This window comes from Sitophilus oryzae, unplaced genomic scaffold, assembly GCF_002938485.1.
Source record: "Sitophilus oryzae breed Bouriz unplaced genomic scaffold, Soryzae_2.0 scaffold_496_pilon_pilon, whole genome shotgun sequence".
NCBI classification, from domain to species: domain Eukaryota; kingdom Metazoa; phylum Arthropoda; class Insecta; order Coleoptera; family Curculionidae; genus Sitophilus; species Sitophilus oryzae.
In genome coordinates, this window is record NW_022147080.1 from 1,782,462 (window position 1) to 1,806,244 (window position 23,783).

The 23,783-nt window shown below is 34.7% G+C and overlaps 2 protein-coding genes across 2 annotated transcripts in view; both read left to right on the forward strand.

The window, feature by feature from the left end:
- The window catches only part of LOC115886756 (helicase domino), a 38,359-nt gene extending 28,483 nt beyond the window's left edge, over window positions 1–9,876 (forward strand). Inside the window, exons 16-24 of the mRNA XM_030906035.1 lie at window positions 521–556; window positions 2,702–3,228; window positions 4,502–5,097; window positions 5,668–5,915; window positions 6,059–6,277; window positions 6,333–6,465; window positions 6,600–6,967; window positions 7,098–7,253; window positions 9,689–9,876. Of these exons, the coding sequence (XP_030761895.1) occupies window positions 521–556; window positions 2,702–3,228; window positions 4,502–5,097; window positions 5,668–5,915; window positions 6,059–6,277; window positions 6,333–6,465; window positions 6,600–6,967; window positions 7,098–7,253; window positions 9,689–9,817 (2,412 nt within the window). The 3' untranslated portion in view covers window positions 9,818–9,876. The remainder of the gene's footprint in view (window positions 1–520; window positions 557–2,701; window positions 3,229–4,501; window positions 5,098–5,667; window positions 5,916–6,058; window positions 6,278–6,332; window positions 6,466–6,599; window positions 6,968–7,097; window positions 7,254–9,688) is intronic.
- Window positions 9,877–13,074: 3,198 nt separating this feature from the next.
- LOC115886759 (protein-tyrosine sulfotransferase) overlaps window positions 13,075–23,783 on the forward strand; it is a 250,353-nt gene continuing 239,644 nt past the window's right edge. Inside the window, exon 1 of the mRNA XM_030906043.1 lies at window positions 13,075–13,143. The gene's annotated coding sequence lies outside the window, so the exon portion shown is untranslated. The remainder of the gene's footprint in view (window positions 13,144–23,783) is intronic.

Sequence of the window (23,783 nt, forward strand, 5' to 3'; positions counted from 1 at the left end):
TGATGTAAACCAATTAGAACTTAACATTTTTTAGCTTTTACCCAGAAATTTTGCCAATAGCTTTATTTAATTAGAATTTGTTAAATCTTCGCTTGTCTATGTATTGCCTAAAATTGAAGTGAAAAATCGGTGAGAAAATACTCAATTTGTCACTTGTCAAAAGCCAAAGTAAAAAGCTAGCCCTGACAACATTGCGACGTGTATTCGTCAAACGTTTTAATTACGTACACCCCCAAATTTTATTGATTTTCCTATACATAGAACCCTTTAAGTAAGGCAAAACATTACAGGATTACTCAATTTATAAAAAATCGTTACTAAAAAAAATTAAAAATATTGTGTGAATCAAATAAAAATTTAATGAGACATCATCCCTTAAAATGGTTTACCTTACTTATTTACCACTCTGTATAATTGTGAAACAGTGTTTTCTAAGGTAAGTATCCTCATTTAATACTTCAAGGTCGCAGGTTATGGATGAAAACAAAGTACTTATGGATGTTTGTATATTTGTTTTCAGGTATGGGTTTCTGATAACACCATGGAACAAATGCCGGTAAGTAGTGTGCAATATTATAGTTTCCTTCTTCCAGTGCCGGCTCGTAAATACTTTTTAAGGATACAAAAATAAATATAATCGCTGCAAAACTCACTATGTCAGTATCTTTGTTTATTCTAATGAATTTATTAAAATTACAGTAGTTGACGTAGCGCGGTTATTGTACAAACTATAGGCTTGGTACATTCTCCGCCGGTGCTGCCACCATCAGAGAATACCATTAACCGACTTAAACATACCACGACTTAAACATACCATCATACCAACAACCGACTTAAACAAATACATTCTAAAAGTGTTAGGAAGTATCTCCTCTTCTTACAGTGCCATACTCTATATAGAGCGTCGGCTACCTCTCGCATGTACTTGTGATGTGTGTCATCAGTGTTTCACAAGTACACGGGACCTGCAGTTTATTACCGAAGCCGAACGGCATATTTGAGAGGCTGTACAAGGCAAATATACTCAAGGTGGTTAGGAAGTATAATTTGCGAAAATTCTAAAAAAAATAAAAATCAATATTTTAATATTTTCAGAAGGTCTAACTTGTAATTTATTATTCAAGCTAATAAAACTTTAGATCCGTTCAACTACGGTAGCGAGCATAGTTTTACGCACCGGTTTTGCTAGTGGGGACATAACTGAGGCTATTTAGGCTGATTATGTAATGGGCACTTTGTTTACTTACTTGCTTTGTCGAACTGACTGAATCTATTTTTGCTTTTGATCAAATCGTTGTGGGGAAGCTAAGAAGCAATGTTGTTCCGGGAGAATTGTATTGTAATTGCACCAACTTCGCAATTACGCCCTACTTTTCGTGTTGACATTTTTTCGGCAATTTTATTATCATCTGAAATCTTTGAATAAGAAGACTAAGGAAGGAGCATAATGCTATCCATGTATTCATGCATGGTGGGCGGAAAAAGCGCCATAAAAGCACTCTAGGGTGGGGATCCTTGACAGTTCTGTTTGACGATTCATTTGACACATTTGAATTTGATTTGAAATTTTGTGGATTTGTCAGTCTTTACGGAGCTTATTTTATGTTATTTATTATTTATTCTACTACTGATAGTTGTATAAAGGTAGTAAATCTAGATGGAAATTGTGGCAGCACTTAAATTAACAGTGACACTATCGCGATTTATCGAAAAAGACTCTAAAATAGTTGCTTGTGTAGCGTGCGGTAAATCTCGGCAAAAATTGAGTGAAATAATGGAACAACTTTTCGCTAGTAAGTGACTATATAATATACATACGTGTGGTAAATCAATCATTTATGAAATTCACTTAAATTAACTAAATTATATATTTTTCTTGCATTTTAGCTTTTATTTATTACTTGTCAAAGATTAGATGTCAAAGAATTTAGATACGTTAATTTGACTTACCTGCTTCAGTAGTGTATCGGATGTTTGTGGTAATAAATACTTATTATAACTTATCTATTTTTATTAGAATTATATATTTTTATAACAATTTTAATAACTACCAACATTTATTTACAACGTAAAATAAAACAACAAATTATTGAGTCTACCGCACGTCTACCCTACATCATAGTTTTACATTTTTTAAATAAAATTAGAACCACACTGATAAACCGGAATTTAAGTCGGCCATATTTGAGGCCCATCGCGGTGTACCTAAGATTTTTGATATGCTCCTTCCTTAGTCTTCTTATTCAAAGTCTGAAATTGTCACAATACAACGCGAAGCCCAAAAGTAAAAACCAAAATAATTAAATATTTATGACATAGCCACATTTTTAATATTACTTTGATGCGATCAACATGAACGGTAACCGGGACTGCGTGAAATACTGGTCCTGAAAGTTCTGATTTCTACCGTAGCGAGCGCTGCTGTCGAAATTTTAAACATCAACTGAAATGCACCAAGCCTATAGTAGGTACTGCAAAATCCCTGATGTAAGAACATATAATTTTAAAACAGAGATCTAGGGAAGGGATTTCTATAGAAAAAGTATTTAACTTTTTTACACTTTAACACTTTAGTGCTGTGATTTGCGCTGCTATTTGTCGAAATCGTGTATTCTTTCGTTTGGCCGACTATATAATTATCGAAATGTATAAATTGTTACTTTCATAAATAATAAAAAAATAATTGCCTAATCTTAAACAGATGTGGTGTCCACCAACTCCTCCCCAGCAAGATACCGACGTCTACATGGACCAAACCATGTCGTTCCTCTACGACAACAATGTCATGTCTGAGTCTCAACTGCCGCCCATTTACGTCAAAAGAGAAACTAAACGCCGACTAGATCCATCCTACGGTATAGACTGCAGACGCCCGTTGAAAATACCTAGAAAAGAGGAAGTCTCCAACGCACCGAAATCTTTGTTCCATTCACCGGCCCTGATGAAAATGAGACGCGATCTCAAACTTCAGAAATATCAGAGGGGTTTGATCAGACCGTCACTAGCGATACCTGGGAAATCTAGTTCAAAAAGTTCTGAGCACTCGTTGTACCACAACTGGACGATTCACGAAGATATGGCTCTTTTGAAGGTGATACAGACCTTTCAACGTTTGCCGCTGGACTTGATTGTAACAATGCCTGGGCAGACGCCAAATTGGGATTTCGTAGCTGATTATGTCAATTCTGTCTCCGTTACGTACAGGTCTGCCAAACAGTGCAGACAAAGGTAAGATGGTGTTTTAAAAATATGTCTTGAGTAAAATAATCAAGGATGGCTTAATATACATTTTATATTATTTACCGTTCTCTTTATTTTTTCTTTGGATTTTATACTTTATGATCTGTCAGTCAACTTCAACAATTCGTGTAATTCTTAAAAGTTTCTGGTCTAACTTTTTCCGGTTTTTCAACAAGATCAAACAACATTGATAAGTTGTTCTTCCTATTTCCTCCTTTTGATGAAGCTCTCATTCAGAACCTTGAATTTAGTGAATTTCTACAGTGAAGCTTCATTCAGAACCCCGCACTTTATGCTTTTGAGTTTACAATAATTCACAATGTGTAATAAACAACTAAAATTAATAAAATATTCTAGCAACAGCGGTAACCAGTTATATCCAAAGAGAAAGTCTAATATTTAGTTTATAAAACAATAACCTTTTGATTTTTAACCACAATTTCTCTTGACGGAAGATAATCAGAGGACAAAATGACATTCCTCGGAAATTTTGAAGTATAATTAGTGGAAAAGTTAAAAGTTTGATAACTTTCTACTAATTGAAAATTACTACCACTAATTTTTACGTTCTGAATGCTTACATTGAAATTAGAGGAACGAACTTCTACGCTAATTGAAACCACTAATTTATTCCACTAATTGCGAGGTTGTGAATGAAGCTCGACTATCAGGAGTTACTGTAGAATTTCCTCAATTCCTTTTTATACCTCTAAAAAATTTATATTATTTTATACCTCTAAAATGTTTATTGTTTTATAAGGTTTTATAAGCTAATTTTCAGCCTTTCTCTGTGGGTACCGCAAGCTGTCGCTAGGATATTCTATTAATTTTAATTAAATTTCTCTACCTACTAATGATCGCAAATTCTTAAGTAAAAAGTATAATTGAAACAACTAATTTCGGGTTTCTGAATAAGGCTTTATACTTTAGACTTAGAGTTTTCAATCATTGAAAATGTTAAAAAAATCCAATTAAAATTGATAGAATATTCTAGCAGCAGCTTGCATTAGTCAGTTGATTACAAGGAAAGCTAATAATTAACTTATAAAACAATATACTTTTTTATTTCTAACCACAATTTCTAATGACAGATGATAATCTTAAGGCCAAAGAATGAAATGGAAAAAGTTAAAAGTTTTTTCAACTTTTTTTAATAATGAAAAAGTACGACCACTAATTTTGAGGTTCTGAATGTAGTACAAACGCTATTTTTTGAGCCTACGTTCCCAAATGTATCTGTTATACAAAAATACTTTTTTAGGTATGAAACTCATCTGATTCACATCGAAGAAGGCAAATACGCAGCCTTGGATAACGCGATGCGCAAGAAGAAAAAATCTGGCCAATTACAAAAGGTATCTTTACCAAATAAGTCCAGACCTTCCATGCGCACGCTCCAGTTATACAACCAGGACAACAACGCCACGTTCACACAGCTATTGGTTGACAGATACGATATTTTGAAATCCATATCGAACAAGCGCATGCCCACTACAAGGACGGTAGTGAACAATCCTTTGATGAACAAAACCAAGAGCTCGCATGTGCTTAAGGAGTGCGGTATCGACTTGGAACACCCTATATCTCCGGTAGAGGTGGCAGCTAGACGAGCTGAGCGTATAGCTAAAGAGAAGAAAACTGTAACTAGCGAGCAAATGGCAAAGCTGCAGCTGATGAAACTAGCTAATCAGCAGAATCAGGCGTCTTCTTCCACAGCTTCTACGTCAAATCAGACGTCACAGTCTACTTCGGGAGTACCTGTAGTGGCTATTTCCACGACGCAAGTTGTGGTTTCACAGTCACCTGTAGTGGTTACTACGACTGCAGTGGCGGCGACTACACCAGGGACCTCACCAAGTAAGTTGAAATATACGGTTCTGGTCATAGTACGAGAACTAGCAACGTCTGGAAAACAAGTATTTTAAGAAAGCTGGCTCTTTAATATATCTTTTTCTATGCTCTCTGGAACAGCGGGCAGGCCGTCTGGCTGCCGATAGACGTGTTCACTGCTGCGCATTGAAAGAAGTTCCCATATTTTTATTTAGTCCTATAAATTCTAGTATTGAATATAAATCGAACAAGTCTCCTTAGCGCGGCGCGAAAACTTTCCGCCTATAGAGTGAGAAGTCCAGAGTTCAATACCGGCTCGGGGTAGACTTTTTTTTTATTTTATTTCTTCTTATATTCTGATAGTAACGTATTAAATAATTCTGGTGATTAAAAAAAACAATTATTTAATAGTTTACTAGCAGAATATAAACGAAAATAAAATAAATAAAAGTTTACCCCGCGCCGGTATTCAACTCTGGACTTCTCGCTCTATAGGCGGAACGTTTTCGCGCCGCGCTAAGAAGACGTTCGATTTATATTCAATACTAGAATTTAAAGTGTGTCACACTGTAATTACTATGTCGTCCTTTATTTTAGGTACATTGAGAACTCAAAAAATAATCGCATCACCTCTTCAGACTTCAACTGTTGTTTCTGGTCTGAGTCCTGCGCAGCTTCAAGCTGCCACCCAGCGGCTCATAGTGACAGCTGGTGCGGCAGGCCAAGCAAAAACCGTCGTTGGCAATGCTGGAGTATCCGGTAAACAGTTGAGTCAAGCTCAGCTTCAACTGATTCGACAGGCATCGCTTAAGTCTCATTTGAGAATAGCGAATAGTTTATCTCAAGTATGTCTACAGAGAAATCAATATAGGTTAGCGTGCACGTCATCAAAGTCCATTCGTCATATATTTTGATGACATGTACACCAACTTTCATATATAAAACAACATCAAAAAAGAACGGTGTTTTCTAGAGGTTTTTATTTTAGGTTGGCAAGACTTCCACTGTAACCATTGGCGGACAACAAGCAGTGGTACAGTTCACGCAGGCTCAGCAACCAAGAGCTCAGTTTGTTAGGCAAGGCACGGTCACTGTCGGTGGGAAAGCAGGCGTGACAAGAACTGTCACTGACAGTGAAGTGGCGCAGTTACTCAAGAAGCAGCATCAGCTTCAGCAACAGAAGCTTGCAGCTGCTGGAAACGCACATGTTTGTCAAATTACAACTGCAAAATCGATGTTTTGTTATTGACATTATTTTTTAGGCGGGTAATTCAAGTGGGGGTGGTACAATTCACGGGTTGTCGCCTCAAGTTTTTGCGCAGGCTATTCAGCAAGCTAGTAGTTCCGGTACTCAGGTAGCTACATTGGTTAAAGCTGTTCCTAGTTCGTCAGGAAGTAAGTATTGTTTAATTAGAACATTAAACGATGTAATTTTTTCAAAACCAATATTTACGAAGATAGTTTTTGTTTAAAATACACGTAAACATCCTGTGGGCACTAAATTATAGCAATAATTATCGTATTTCTAGCGAGTCAAACCGTAACGATACCTGTAACAGGAGTTACACTTACCACTCCCGGTGCCAAGACTATAGCTCCGCCCATCAAATGCACTACGCCCCAATTTCGACAGATGCAAATCCAACAGCAGCTCCTGGCCCAAAAACGACTGGCAGCAGGTCAGAAGTTGAGCATAGCCCAAGTAGGAGGCAAAAGCAACGTCCAAACTCAACTGATTGTGGGCTCGAAGCCTCTGTCCACCGCCATGACAGTTCAGCAATTCCAACAAGTGATCAGGGCTCCGCTGAACGTTTCTCAGACTCCTGTGGTTTTAGCAAAGGGTACTCCAAGGGTTATACCAGTTAATACTGGGCAAGGCACCAAGCAGACTATTCAGGTTAGGCTTGAAACTTTTTTTTTGTAATCCTTATAGCCTACATGTATAAAATAGTTAGCTTTATTCTTGTTGGAAATATATGGCGACATTCGATTCTTCTTATTAATTTTTGATATTTTATGATACTTAGGTTGTGGCAGCTACATCGCAAGGTCTGGGTGCTGCTCTTAGACCGCAAGGTGCCACTACAATAGCCGGCATAAAGCTACAGGGTGCTACGAGTACGTCTCAGCAGGCTCTGTTATCTCAAGTGTCTGCCGCTTTAAGTCAGAGTGCTGCAAGACAGGTATGTTTATTATATTCAGTAGTTTTTTTTTGTCTGAAATGTTTACAAAAATTACCGCTACATATTTCTTACTGTTACATTTTCATAATTATTTTTCCTCTTACTAAATATGTTTAATATGTTTAAATATCAGCAGTTTTTTATTTCTTATTATTTAACTTATTTTTTCTAAATTAAATATCAATTTTTGATTAATTTTTATGTCAATTTTTAATAAATGACATACCATATCGGCAAGAGACAGTTTTGGGTCGGTATGTCTAGGAGGCGATGTCAATCACTATGGCGACACAATCTTTGTACACATGAAAATCGGCATCCAAAAGCAGACCTTGCCGATCCGAATGTTCGTCCAACAGAAATTCTCATTCAAAAGGCTACTATGACATCGTTTTTTTAAATCGTACTTCATTTTTGCTACAAACGCCTATGGTAAATTGGGAGATAAAAATTACACTCTAAAATGCCCATCACTGGTTAATATTTCATTTTTTATTTTTTTTTATTTTGTAATAACCTATACAGGGTGAGTCTTAAATAAGTGCAAATATTTTCAGGGCTGTTAGATTTCGATAAAAGAAACATATTTTCTCTTTACCTTTTTTCAAATAGGTTCAAAATATCCAAGATATTTTACTTTGAAAAAAAAGAAAACGATTTTTGCTTATTTTAGAGCCACTGGATATTTTCTTTTTGTAAATTTAATTATCTAAGTTTTTTACTTAACTAAAAATTAAAAACATTTCCAAAATTTTTTTGAAATAATTCCAAATTTTCAAAAAACTCATAGGCGTGTTCCTGGGTTGGAAGAAGGCTTTACTTAAACTGCCATTAAACGGGAGCTTACTAAAATGCCGTTAATAGGTATGACGTTGATGTGACGCACTTGACGGCTTTATGAAATATAGGAATTTTATAAGGACTAACCAACGCTATCCACCCCACCAAATAACCAACGCAACTAACCTCGGCACTGATAAAAAAAATATAAAAAACAAATATAACTTAGTAAAAACCAACCAACCCCACCAAATAACCAATGAATTAACACCCTCCAAATAACCACGCTAACCAACCCGCCAAATAACTAAACTAATCTACCAAAAAAAAAATAAAAAAGTCTTGGTCGGCGTGAGATTTGAACCACGGACCATTCGCTCACGAAGCGATAGCCTCAGCTACGGAGCCACAGGTGCTCTTGCAAAATGCTTATACCCAGGCATTACTTTTCGCCTAAATGAACGACGTCACAATATCTATTAACGGCATTTTAGTAGGCTACCGTTTAACGGCTGTTTAAGTACATCGTTGGAAGAACACGTCTATGAGGTTTTTACATTAAAGAAAAACCAGAAAAAATCCAGTGCTTCTCAAAATTTGAGCGAAAAATCATTTTTTTTTGGAAATTTTCAAAGTAAAATATCTCGGTTATTTCGACTTATTTGAGAAACGAAATAGAAAGAAAATATGTTTCTTTTATCGAAATCTACCGGCCCTGAAAATATTTGCATTTATTTAAGACTCGCCCTGTATAGTCTGTTCAACGAATCAGAGATTTCGACACACATTTCCTTTAAAAAAATGACAGAAAATACAGTTTGCCTGACCAAACCAAACCAAACTGTCACTGTCAGGGATCATCTCACTGGACAGTATATAGCTTAGGTATTCTGTGGTTTCATGTTATAAAAAGAATATCGAATTATATGTATCATGGTAACTTCCCGGTTCCCGATAGATCACCGAAGTTAAGCGACCTTAGACGATGGGAGTGGATGGACGGGTGACCGTCTGGAAACTTTGTCGTGCTGTTTACCATCCAGATAGCCCCAGTTATATTCCATATAGCAAGACCGGTGCGTAAAATTATGCAGAACATACTTCATACCGTAATTGAAGCAGCCAACATGTTATTACTCAATTGTTAATTAAATTACTAAAGAGTTTTATTTGTTTGTATAATAAATTATTATACACGTCAGACGTTAGACGGTCCCTGTGTATGGACGGCTGACCGTCTGGAAACTCTGTTGTGCTGTGGTTTCATGATAAGAATGTAAAATCTATTGACACCACTGCTCGTTCAAGCCAGTTCTAGGCCGGATGAAGTTGGATATCTCGTGAGTAACTCACCAAGTCGGTAGGCCATTTGCAATGATTTGGCCGAGGACTGCGGTTCGAATTCCGCATAAACAAAGTAGGCCTCGTGCAGATTAGCCTTAGCAGCAAAAAGGAGACAATAGAGAACAACGGCGCAGACTACAAACACGTAAACGTTTACGTACGCCTGCGCATTTCTTATGTTTTTTATTTTTTATACACGTAAAAGATTCTTTACGTCTACGTATATACCTAAGTATATAACTTAAAATACTTTACTTTTACTTGACTTTTTACAAGAGGGACGTTATCATTTCACTGTATTTTTTTTCCAGAATAGTCCAGTTCGAATCCAGACTGCCAGTGGCCAGCCGATTGTCGCCGTGACTGTACAGTCTCCGTCACAAGCTGGCCAATCGCCATCCCCAAATCCCGATCAAGTAAGTAGGTTTTTGAAGAAATAACCTGCTAGAACGGAAATAGCCACTTGCTTGAACATTTATTCTTTTTGTGTACGTCTTACCCTAAATGTGTCATCCCAATTCCAGCTACCATGTAGAATGTGTTTTGTCATACCCAATATTTTTGTTGAGAGTTTTCTGAGACATCTGTATATTATGTATATACTTTATAAAATTTATTTTTATAATCGTCAATAACTTCAGTAAAGCTCGCACTGAAATGTTATTTCTATACCTATTATGACGTCTTTTTTTTCTGTATCAGTTGGAATTTTTGTTTTTATCGTGTTAAAATCTGTAATTAATTCAAATTATAAAAGAATACTGAAAACTGAATTATCAGAAATATGTTTTTCGTATAAATATTCATTACTACACAAGTGCGTAATGAATATATGAAATTATAATAAAACATAATTATACAGGGTGAATTAACGATAAGTTATCTATTTTCTTTGTTTTGATAATTTTGAAAAAATGTTAAATATAGTCTGTCCAACGAGAAGATCCTTGACAGTGATATATGTGTCTGTCATTTTAATTTCAAAGTAGTTTATTTTATTTTACAAAGAAATAAGTTGGTACAACTGGAACGCATAGCAGGAAATTAATATATGTATTTAAAATTTGACTGACAAGTAACTTCAAAATATTGTGAATAAAACTGCATAAAACTGAAAAAATGTAATCGAGTTATTTTTACTTACCGAATTTTATACCTCACAGGTTGATTAATTAACTTTAATCTTAATTTTTTTAAACCAGTACCTTTTGACATTATTTTTCTGCAGTAGATACTAAAATCCATTATTTACGACGAGATGGTATACGAACTTTATTGATAGTAACTTTATTGGTGTATCTGTATAAGGTATAAGACTTTCTGCTTGGGCAGCGAGTATTAACCATAAACTGCTCTGGGTTCTACAGTTAATTTTCACTCGATTTTTCCTCCACTTGACTTCAAAAGACACAAAACTCACGTAATAACACGAATCAAAATACATCATCTTCCAAAACGCAGGGTATTTGACAAAAGTTGTCACAAAATTATAACCTATAATTTGGCAAGACTTTGACAAACGTCAAAAATCTAAAGGCGAGTTCATACGCATCGGCGTCGGTTTGTCGTTCATCGTTCCGTCAAACCAATAAAATTGAAATACGATCTGTCATTTTTGAAATAAACCAATAAAACTGGTTAAAAACAACAAGTGACGACGCATGACTAATTTATATTTAAACTCATCCATAGTTAACTTAAAAATTATTAGAAACTTTTTTTAGTAAAATAAATAGATTGGTATGGGACGTCATCTGCTTTTCTTCTGTCATCGTCTGTCGAAATCTTACCTGAGAAAAAAAATAGAGTATAGGAAAGTTGTAATAAATGTTAAGATACTCAATTCAACATTATTTTTCACTATACAGCTTTTTTTTTAAACTGTGAAAATATACAGGGTAAGTCTTAAATAAATTCAAATATTTTTAGCGGTAGTAAAAAATAAATTTGAAAATTTGGAATTTTTTTATTTTTTTTATTTTTAGATATATCGATGGATATATCGATATATGGAGAAAATCTCATTCCTAGTTGCCTTTAAAAGACATGTTATATTCGTCACATTTTTTGAAACACCCTGTGTACTCAAAAATAATTTTAAAATGTGTCTACCTTTCCTAAAACTTCTTTCTATTTAACATTTTATCGTAATTCTCAAAAAACAAACAAAATAATGAACTTTAGTCTATCATTGGCTCACCCTGTACATTAAGAATAATCTTTTTTACGCGTTTATTATAATTATAGGTGTTTATTATAAGTTTGCTACGACAACCCTTATACCATTTCCTATTCCCTTATATATTTATGTTAATATATTTAGCAAATTCTTTCTCTGTAAATATTAAACGAATTTAGTTTCTATCAAAACTATAAACTGTGCTGTGATATTGGAAACAATATTAGACGATGTTTTCATTAAATAATAGTATTAACGATATATTAATGTAGGTTCATGTAATATGTTTTCATTATTTTTTTTATTTAAGTAAGTGATTTATATAGGCATCGGCAAATTCTGTTTAATTTTAGGCAAATAAAAATTCAGTTTTTTGTATAAAATGTTTTGTTTTATTTTTTTTTTCTGTTGAAACTTGCCTGCTTTTTACCTGAGTATAACTGAAGATTATTTTTTCAGCAGGAGTAAAGAATCTTCTAAAGAAGAATATAAATAAATGTACATAATAATTTTATTGTTAATAAAATACGATAAAGCGCACATGTTGTTTTATTTACCTGAAGTTCAGTAACCTGGCGAAAATTATAAAAGTAAATAGGTAGTGTAAATTTTAGTTATATACTAAGGAAATATGTTATATATGATCTATAAGGTCGCGGTGATTAACTCCCCTCCTAAACATTCTACATTCTACAAGGAAATATGTTACATACATGTTTATATTAAGTAAATTTCTCTTTTTAAAGTGGTTTTTTACGTTTAAAAATATATAATGTAATATGCTAAAGTGCTTAAAAAAATAGAAATAGGTGTATGTTTGGTTGCATAAGATCGTTTAAAGAATTTAGCATTTGCTAATGGAAGATAAATCAGTGTCATGATGCACTACTGTTGCCAAGTCTTCAATTATTTCTGAAATTGTTGGAAACTACTTTTTTCAGGAATGAATGAATAAAAAATTCTTAACGTAAAAAACTATGTTTTTGTAAGATAGGTTTTTACGTTCTCTATGAACGTAAAAATTCTTTAAAAACACCATTAACTGTTAATGACGGTTATTAAAAAAAATATATTTTTTAGTATATTTGATATCACAGATAACATAATTATTTAATTAACAAGATTATGTTATCTGTGGTAATATGTATTTTTTATTTCGTGTAAAATCGAAATTTAGAAATGTAAAATACAAAATCAATTGTAATAACCACTGAAAACGTAAACATTCATATATTTTCTGATTGTAATAATTCAAAAACATCTGTATTCTGCTTTTAAAATCACTTATTATGAAATTTAATAATTTTGCTGTCCATTACCTAATGTTGACAACTTAAAACCAATCGGAAAATTTTTTGCTGATAAACAGTGGAATTGGCAACGTCGAATTTTCATCTTGTCTCAGCTGTGAAAATCAGTTCAGTGTCAAAAAGCACCCCAAGTGGTTTGTTCGTCGTCCTGTTCAGAAAATTTATAACCTAGCGTGCTTTTTGTTTACGTTGTGTAATATTTAGATAAACTGTAATTGTGTGTCGTTGTCCCTTAGAACAGAAAACAACAATCGACAGAGAACTTCTACAATCTTCGGTGAGTACCATAGTATTCGTAGATTTTCATTTTATTTCCATGAAATATTTTTTTACAAAACTACTAACAATATTATTCTTGATAAATTTAAATAGTACGCGTTGTTTATTAAAATTTTACAAGCACTCTACGTGATTTTCGAGAATTAAATAAAAGTAATTTCATTATGTACTAGACAATCTAACGGTTCTATTATGTAGTTCGTGATCTATTTACATTTGCCAAACATTAAGGTTACTTTTGACAAGTGAAATTTTTTTTTCGATTTTTTTATTATTTTAGACTTTGTTTCCAAGGAAAGCGAAATGTTTTTTATATATTTTTAAAGGTGATAGTTTGATTATAATGATATATTAATTAGGATGGAATAATTTTATTAACAGTATATTTTAATCTCATTTTTTATCAATGCACTTATTGCATTTTTATGGATTCTATCTTCCTGTAAAGAAATTGTGTGGTTTTTAGATAAATAAACCACGATAAATACTGTGCTATTGAATAATTTTCTAACGGTGTAATTACTCTGATAAGACATCTCCTTATTGTATTTTATCTTCTATAGTCTTTCAAGCATAAAGTACACAGAAATTCAACTAAAAAACATTGCATCGAATTTCTGGTCGAACAGAATGATCAACAATTTTAAACTAATTACAGGAAGGTAAACTAATTTACATTGTTTAGTTTGTTATGGACAATTAGTAATTGTTTCTCTGGCATAATTAGTGTTAAATTTCGATATTGTATACGTACAACAATGACCTATGCAAACATCTGTTTTTGATGGGGTTTAAAATTAAATATTCCGCAGATCAACTGCAGAGGGATCTCGCTCAAGTTTTCTAATTTATATTCAGGGTGATGTCAAGAAATTAAATCTTGTTGGGAAATGGAAAAAGCTCCTTAATTTCGGATTCATCTCACTTTAATGTCATGAAACTTTTAAAAAGATTAATTATATATTTTGGCTTGTTTAATTATTTTTTTCAAATTAAATATAGCAAGTGGGCTATTAATAATTTACAATCTACTTTATTATAAGTGTGTTTTATAAATAGTATTTTCATTACACCACATGGAAGAGCTAGATAATATTACTTTATTAAATAGGTCAACATACAGGGAAAGGGTAATGATGTTAGACGTTTACACGGATAACCGTTTTGTTAAAACTGTACTAACTCACTGACGATTTTTATGAAAATTTTGATACCTACACAAACGCAACTTTCCATCTAAAACTTTGAATAAAAAGATTAAGGAAGGAGCTTATTATATACATATGTACGTATAGAAAGTTCAACTTTAATTAAGTTGAAATCACAATTTTATCAATGCAAAATCCTGTATCATGTGTAAAATGCTTTAATTAGTTTTTCGAAAACTATTTGAGATAGATATTATTTAAAATTCCCAATTTTCAAAAAGAATTACAGGTTCTTTATGGACGTTTAACTTACCGTTGACCGTGAACCACCCTGTATAGTATGTGGTTGTAAATTAATGATATACAGACGAGAAACTTCGGTAGTATATGCTGCAGATAAAAATAAGTAAAATAGTTCGTATATGGTTCGTATAAATAAATGTCCTATAATGTTTTGTTTCGGAGATACAAGGTGTAGAAGTTTTATTTTTCAAATAATTTCTGAATTAACGTCGATATTTGGATGAAAATTTATGTCTGGGTGTTTTTTGACCTGAAAATGTTGATTTCGATATCAATATTACTCCTACCTGTAAGGGGCGTCACCTACATGTTTTTTAACTGTTTTAGAGGGTAATAAATTTTCCCCCGTGCCTATATGAGACTACTGAGTGAAAAAATATACATTTCCGTCATTTTTTACGTAAAAAAAGTCTCTTGGTAAAAATATGTACGAGCAACCGTTTTCAAGATATTTGGAATGGAAATAGTCAATACATATCATCATTGACAAAAATAATCACGTTGACTAGATAGTTATTTGATTGAAATTATAAATTTGGTAACTTTTTGTTTTTTTAAATTAAATGATAATTAAATGATAAATTTTTCTAGAAAAAAAAATGATAAAACAGTTTTAAAAACTTTGACACAAAAACATTTCAAATTCTAATAAATATCTATTGGTTAATTTTAGTCAATGATGACATGCATTGACTACTCGATTGACTTTTTCGATTCCAAATATCTTGAGAACAATCTTACTCATAGCGATTTTTACCAAGAGACCCTTTTTTTACGTAAAAACGGCGGAAATGTATATTTTTTTACTTGGTAAAATATACGAGGACGTACGAAATGTTATTACTCTACAAAACAGATAGAGAACATGTATGTGGTGCCCCCTACAATTAGGAGTCGTGTCAAAAAACTCGGACACACCAATTTTCATCCAAATATGGATGTTAGTTCAGAAATTATTTAGAAAAAAAAACGAAATAAAAATGAAAGTTCTACACCCTGTATCTCCGAAACGAGGCATTTTAGGACATAAATTTATACGAACTTTTTTACTTATTTTTATTTACAGAATATGTTACCGAAGTTTCCCGAATACAATTAGAACCACCCTGTATACAGGGTGTCTCAGATTTTTCAGAAATAAAACAAACAAAGAACTTTCAAAAATAAACTTTCAAAAATAAAACAAAAAGTTCATATCAACTTGTAAGATTTAAAGCTTCCTTTTCGAGATACAGGGTGTCAAAGTTACTTAAAAGAGAAAAAAAAATTAAGATATTTGAAAAACCATTTAATCGATTTTGATATAACTTGACCCGTTTATAATACTTACTATGGGACTTAATTTGATGTAATTAGATTTAAGTTTAATGGCCAGGGGCGGCAATGGGGCATCACTGTTAAATTATTTTAAAGGAAAAATAGGCACGCCACTGCTTTTTTAGAAGTTTAATATTATTTTTGGATTTAGTAATTAAAAATATTATTTTTTTGTCTCCTGACTTTTTTGTCTATCTTGCTTACTTCTTGTGAAAAAACACTGCAGGGTGGAGTGAATAAATGAATTTATTTTTTTTCGCAAGAAGTAAACCAGAGAGACAAAAAAGCCAGGAGACAAAAAAATAATATTTTTAATTACTAAATCCAAAAATATATTAAACTTCTAAAAAAGCAGTGGCGTGTCTATTTTTTCCTTTAAAATAATTTAACAGTGATGCCCCACCGCCGCCCCTGGCCATTAAACTAAAATCTAATTACATCTAATTAAGTCCCATAGTAAGTATTATAAACGGGTCAAGTTATATCAAAATCGATTAAATAGTTTTTCAAATATCTTAATTTTTTTTCTCTTTTTTAAGTAACTTTAACACCCTGTATCTCAAAAAGGAAGCTTTAAATCTTACAAGTTGATAGGAACTTTTTGTTTTATTTTTGCAAGTTCTATTGTCTATTAAATTTTCCCGATTAAAGTCTGAGACACCCTGTATAATAATATTTTAGTAGTTCATTTCAAGATTTTTTACATTTTTTCATTTATTTCAATGAAGGACGCTAGCTCTGAACTATTACTTAATACAGAATGATAGTACGATAGGTAGAACCGTAGAACCCCGTAGAACATCGTATAAAAAGGTGAGTCATCAGTTGTAAAAGAATACTTATTGAAACAATGGCAGTGGGCTACTGGCTACTGTTATATGCAAATGAAGTTTGTATATGAGGAAGATTAAATGTTAAATGCTTTTTCTTTTTCTGTTACAAGCGTAGTGCTTAAGTAATTGTTGGCATAGTTTTTTTTCTATTTAGTTAATTAAAAAATGGTATTTTCCCATGTATAAGGTTTAAGAGAAAACTAAACGGAAATAAGAATTAAATCTGTAACGAATTGAATAAATATGAAAGTTTCGTGGTTTTTGATTTGTGTAACAAAAATATTAAATTTAAGTTTAAAATTGGAGAAAAAGAATTGTTTCAGATATTCTAGTCTAATGAAGGTAAATCTCGTTATTTTCAGGAGGGAAAAGCTTACTTTTATAGTTTCTTATTTATAGGTTTAATGATGTAACAGGGCTTGTGTTCCTCATTAGGTATTTGAGAACAGCTGTTTGCTATTCAACAGACATGTATATTTGGGAATAAATAATGATTCTTTTTATACACATGTATGTATAGGTATAGTTATGAAGCTATTTCTGTAGATCCAGGAAATAATCTTCAAATTATGTTAAGAACTATAAGAGTCTTAATTATATACAGGGTGAGTCTTAAATAAGTGCAAATATTTATAGCGGTAGTATATTTCGACCCGAGAAAGACAATTATGAGGTTTTTTTCGCGAAAATTTTTTTTTGAAAATTTGGATTTTTTTTTAGTTTTTAGAGAAAAAACATAATTTGTTGATATGGCAACATAGGTAGTAGATTAAATTTACAAGAATATCCAGAAAATATTCAGTGGTTCTCAAAATCTTAGCAAAAATGTATTTTTTGGTAATTTTCAAAGTAAAATAACTCGGTTATTTTGGATTTATTTATTTACCAGCCCTGAAAATATTTGCACTTATTTAAGACTCACCCTGTATAGAGGGTGGTTCACTTTTTAGTAGCAGAACGGTGAATTCCTTTCTTAAAGCTTATTTTAGGAGAAAAATCATATCAATATGTATACTGAATGACAAAAAAAGAACACCTATACAGGGTATCCCAGAAATAAGTTGAAATATTTTAAGGGGGTGGTAGATTTGGCAAAAAAACATATTTTCTCTTTACCATTTTTAAAATAAATTGATAGCAACCGAGTTATTTAACTTTGAAAATTTAAAAAAATAATGGCAACATTTTGAGAGTCGCCGGCAGCGATCGATAATCAGCCGCAAATACCAAGCAATTACCCGGATCTTAGCTTATTCGACGCCCAGTGTTAGGTTAGGACACATCGACTAGAAAGTTTTAAAAACGACTTGAAAATTTCAGATTAAAAGTAACATATACATACAGCCGTTACTCGCTGACGAGTATTCGACACACATAAAGAAAATGGTCACGCAAGGCGTTTTCTTTCATGAGCTTTTCTGTGACTGAAAAGCCCGATACGTGATGTTATCTGCCTACCGCACTCCGGACATTCAAAAATCTCATTGCTTTGTTGCCTCTCTACTTTTTGGTTGCCGCTGTTAACTGAGTTTACAACCCTTCTCCATTGAGTTCTATTGTGAGCTGCTTTTTCCCACTCATTCTGCATGTTAATTCCCTTTAAATTTTCGTGGAAAATGTCCTTGTATCTTTTCAGTTGTCCACCCGGCCTCCTCTTACCGTCCACAAGCTCACCGTAAAGCAGAGATTTTGGTATGCGGTTTTCTTGCATTCTGCATACGTGACCAGCCCATCTTAAGCGGGATTTTGTGACCATGACTTCAATACTCTCGCAGTTAGATTTTTCAAGGACCGATACGTTTGAGACATGATGGAACCACCGGACTCTTAAGAGTTGTCTAAGGTGTCTCTGTTGCAACTTGTTCAATGCGTTCATGTGTCGGCGGTAAGGCACCCAGGTTTCGCTCCCATATATCATGGTGGGGATTATAATTGCTCGGTATACTGCAAGTTTTGTTTTTGTACTCAAGTCATGATTGTAGAAAACCCTGTCTTTTAATTTCCAGAATGCCCTTGAGGCGCTACTAATCCTGTGCTGAATTTCAGAGTCAATATTGGCCTTTTCCGAAATCAAACTGCCAAGGTAATTGAATTCCGCCACATATTCCAATAGTTCTTCTCCGATTTTTATAGCATTGTTGTGATCTTCCGGGTGAGTGCACATGATTTTAGTTTTGTCGATGTTTAGCTTAAGGCTCAAAGCCTCGTATGCCCAGGTATATGTGTTCAACATTTCTTGTAATTGTTGTACCGTGTTTGCAACTAGAGTGCAGTCGTCAGCGTATTGAAGTTCTGTGATAAATTTTGTACGTGTTTTTGCCCTGAGTCTTTTTATGTTGAACAGACCGCCGTCATATCAGTATCTAATGCCCAATCCTCTCTCCTGCAGTTTGCTGTCCACTATAATGGAGAGCGCTGCCATGAATATGTTGAATAGGAGAGGCGCTAAGACACATCCCTGCCTAACTCCTGTATTTGTTAGGAATGGGTCTCTCAGTGATCCATGATGTGACACTCTTGACTTGTTGTTTTGGAGGCTTTTACACACTGTAAGAAATTTGTTGGGTACTCCGAACTTTTCCATAATTGCCCAAAGCGCATCTCTGTTCACAGAGTCGAAGGCTTTTGTTAGATCGATGAATGCAACATAAAGTTTAGACTCCTGCTCTTTTACTTTTTCCTGTAGTTGACGGATGGAAAATATGGAATCGACGGTGCCGCGGTTGGTACGAAAACCCCTTTGCGATTCTGGAAGGATTTTTTCTATATATGGGTGCAGGCGGTTTGACATTATTTTTGCAAGAATTTTTCCGCCGATAGCCAATAGCGAAATTCCCCGGTAATTTCCGCAGTCTGATGCACTTCCTTTGTTCTTAAATATATTCACTATATTCGCATTGCGAAAATCCTGAGGTACCTCTCCGCTTTCCCATACGACATCAAAGAGAGCCTTAAGATGACCAATAAGTTCTTTACTTGCACACTTATAGATTTCCGCCGGAATATCGTCACAGCCAGCTGATTTGTTGTTTTTAAGCTGTTTTATGGAGGTCTTTATTTCTTGTTCTGTTATTGGGATGTCTAATACATCGAGGCTGTTATACTGAGGTATTGTGTTTAATGCTTCCATATTGGGGTTGTTTTCTTGGTTAAGGATATGGCTGTAATGTTCTTTCCAGCGATTTCTGATTTGTTCTTCCTCTTTAGAAGTTCGCCATTTTGAGCCATGATTGGGCAGCTTACCTTCTTAGTTGGGCCGTATACTTCTTTTTACAGCCTCGAAGAATTTACGATAATCGTGATGCGTGGCGTACTCTTGAATCTGATTCGCTTTTGTGACCACCAGTTATCCTTTACTTGGCGCAGTTCTCTTCGAAGCGTGTTGTTGGCTGCTTTAAAGTTGTCTACCAGTCTTGGATTATGTGGATTTGCAGTGACGGCTTGATATGCTCTATGCTTTTGTTCCAACAAAGCCTGTATATGCGGTTGATTTTCGTCAAACCAGTCTGGTTGTTTCTTTTTGTTCGACTTTCCCAGTACTGCTTCGCTGGTTTTATGAATCGCATCCCTTAATTGTGTCCAGCCTTGTTCAGCTTCCAATACTGAGATTGAAGTTATCGGTGGAAGTGATTCTTTTGATGGCTTCCCGGAGGGCGTCGGCGGTATTGTTGTTTTCTAGACCCCGTACGTTCAATCTGGTCATGTTGTTTTGCTTTTTACAGCGTGGATGTTTGGGTTTTAACTGGATTTTCATTTTTTAAATTAAAAGTCGGTGGTCAGTGCCGCATTCGGCATCTACTCTAGCTTTGTGAGCATAACATCTTTTAGATGCGTCCTTCGAACGATTATGTGGTCCAATTGATGCCAGTGGCCTGATCTAGGATGTTTCCAGGTACCTTTAAACTTGTCCTTCAACATGAACCACGTATTGGTGATGCAAAGATTATACTCTGCGCATGTTGTTAATAAGCGTTCACCATTGCTATTTGCATTTCCCATTCCATGTTTTCCCAATACGTCAGGCCATATTTCCTGTTGTTTGCCTACACGGGCATTAAAGTCACCTAGCAAGATGATTCGTTCGTGCTTTGGAATTCGTTGAAGGGCATTTTGTAAAGCTTGGTAAAATTTATCCTTATCTTCAATTTTAGCGTCAAGGGTGGGAGCGTAGGCACTAATGATGTTGACGTAAGTTTTGTCTGATATGGGGTACCTGAGGTCTGATATGGGGTCATAAGACGTTCGGAGACACCAATAGGTACTTCTGTTAACTTGGTGGCGATTTCGTTTTTGATCGCAATGCCTACACCATGAATTCTCCTGTGTGTTGCTGGATGACCTTTCCAAAAGAAGGTGTAATGCTCCTCAGTGAAACTACCTTCATCTGCAAAGCGTGTTTCGCTTAGAGCGGCAACATCTATATTTAATCGGTGGAGTTCCTGTGAGACCAGTGCTGTTCTTCTCTCTGGTCGATTTGAATTTATCTTGTCCAGTAGAGTGCGGACGTTCCACGCCGCGAACGTGAAACATTGATGTTTTTTGTTTCTCCGATGATACGCTCGAGTAGGCACCCCTCCCGGAGATCCGATTGAGGGGGTATTTTACCTCCGGACGATAATTTTGTCCCACTCGAATGTTCCATCATTGCTGTGTGTAAGCTGCGTGAAAAGGTTTAACTGTGGCGGTTACGCTGCCGCACAGTTTTGGCTGCAACTGTAGCACGGGATGGCTATGGCACAGTGAGGACTGCGACGATAGTTCCCTTGTGCTACGTTCTCGGCCGGCTAGGTGTATTTTATTACTCCTTTTCCCCAGAAGATGGTAGGTCTGAGGGTTGTATAAGGTTATACCGCCTATACTCGGACGTCAGAGCCTCGTTTGTGTAAACAGGGTGCACCACGTGAAGGTGAGATTGACTTTTGGGTAAGCTAGGCTATATGTATCGCTTCAATACCCCTTGCACCCCAGATTAAAAGTAAAAAACTTACCTAACATTAGAAAACGGAATTCCGATAGATAGCAGATGGATGTAATTAGGTTACAACGTCGTTTTATCATTAAACCGTAACTCTACACTTAACAACACTTCAATTCACTGCGATTCTTGCAATGGATGCTGCTGGCAATTCGATTTTTGAGAGCCAAAATTCTTATTATTTCATGTCAACTTGAAATTTTCAAAATAAAAATTTGAATTTATGAAAAAAAATCTGGTCCACTTTCTACATATAACAGAGACATGCTCATTGAACTTGGAGAGGTGCATATAGTGTTATATTTATAGATTACAAGTTTTCAAATTATTCAGGAAATTATAAAGTTTGTTTCAAAATATTTTCGAGACCGAACACCAAGGTCATTATTTTCCCCCTTTTTCCTAAAAATAGTTACATTTCTAGGAACAGAGCACGGATATTTTCGAACTCGGTTATAAGATAATGTAAAATTTCTTTACATAAGAAAGGAAGTTTTCAGAAGAATAAATCAAGGAGTAAGGCAAGCCAAAAATCTCCAACAGAACTGTATAAAATAGGCCGTATATCATAATTTCGATTTTATTTAGTGGGAAAATTTCCTAGAAAGGGCCTATAAATTTTCGGAAAGTATTGTAAATTCGATTTTTTCTAAATAATTTCTGAACATCCATATTTGGATGAAAATTGGTGTCTCGGTGTTTTTTTTTGTTTTTTGACATGAGAAATTTGATTTCGATATCAATATGACTCCTAATTGTAAGAGGCACCAACTAAATGTTTTTTTATCTGTTTTGTAGAGTAATAACTTTTCGTACGACCTTGTACTATACTTTACCAAGTTAAAAAAATATACATTTCCGCCTTTTTTTGGTTGTTTTTTTAAGGTCAACATTTTCTTTTCAAGGGTGGGTCCCTAACACTTTTCGTAATCACTTTTCGCTTTTCGTCCGTACCTGTATAAGACTACTGAGTGATTTACATCTCCGACGTTTTTTACGTAAAAAAGTCCCTTTGATAAAAAACCGCTACGAGTGTCCCGAGGAGTAACCGTTCGCAGGAATTTACTGCAGCAGTCCAAAGACTGAGATCTACCACAGTCTTGGAAAACACACCCCATAATTTTCCAAGCTGAGCTATATGCTATTGAAACCTGTGTGCAACTGCTGGTAGAACAGCAATACACCGGGGAATCAATATGCATATTTTCCGATAGTCAAGCCGCGTTGAAAGCACTTGAGGCAACGGAAAGCACGTCTATGACGATTCTTCATTGTAAGAAACTACTCAATATATTAGGAGGTAGGAACAAAGTGTCGCTAATATGGATACCGGGACATGTCGGCCTAGAGGGCAATGAATGTGCTGATTCCCTCGCTAAAATTGGTGCAGACTCGCCATTCGTGGGCCCAGAACCGACACTTAACGTTCCAAAAAATCTCGTAAGAGACAGGATCTGTGAATGGGTTAGGGGTTCATTCCAGTCCCGGAACGCCAAGAAAATACTAGCAGGGCCATCCAAACATAAAACAGGAGATCTCCTAAAGGCTGGTAGAAATGGAGCATGTACACTCACTGCATTGTACACGGGCCACTGCCGGCTGAAATCACACCTACAGCGGATGGGACTGGTGGAAGACGCCGAATGCCGACTCTGGAAGATGACGAAACAATGAAGCACGTTATGTGTACCTGCCCCGCTGGGGGCAGGACCAGGTTTGAGATGTTTGGCAAACCCATGCTAGACCTATCAGACCTAGTAGACATATCACCCTCGTACATAACGGCCTATGTTAAGAGGCTGGGTCTTGAGGGTGAACTTTAATGCTTTTTTCTATTAAAGAGCTTGTAGAAACTGAAACTGATAGGCCATCGCGGCCGCAGTGGAGGGTCCTATGGGACCCACTCTTAGTCAATACAAATACAACCGTTCGCATGATATTTGGAAGGTAAATTATCAATACATGTCATCATTGACAAAAAATAAACATGTTGACATTTGACTGAAATGATAAATTTGGTTAACTATTTTTTTTAATTAATCGTAATTGTTTCTAGAAAAAA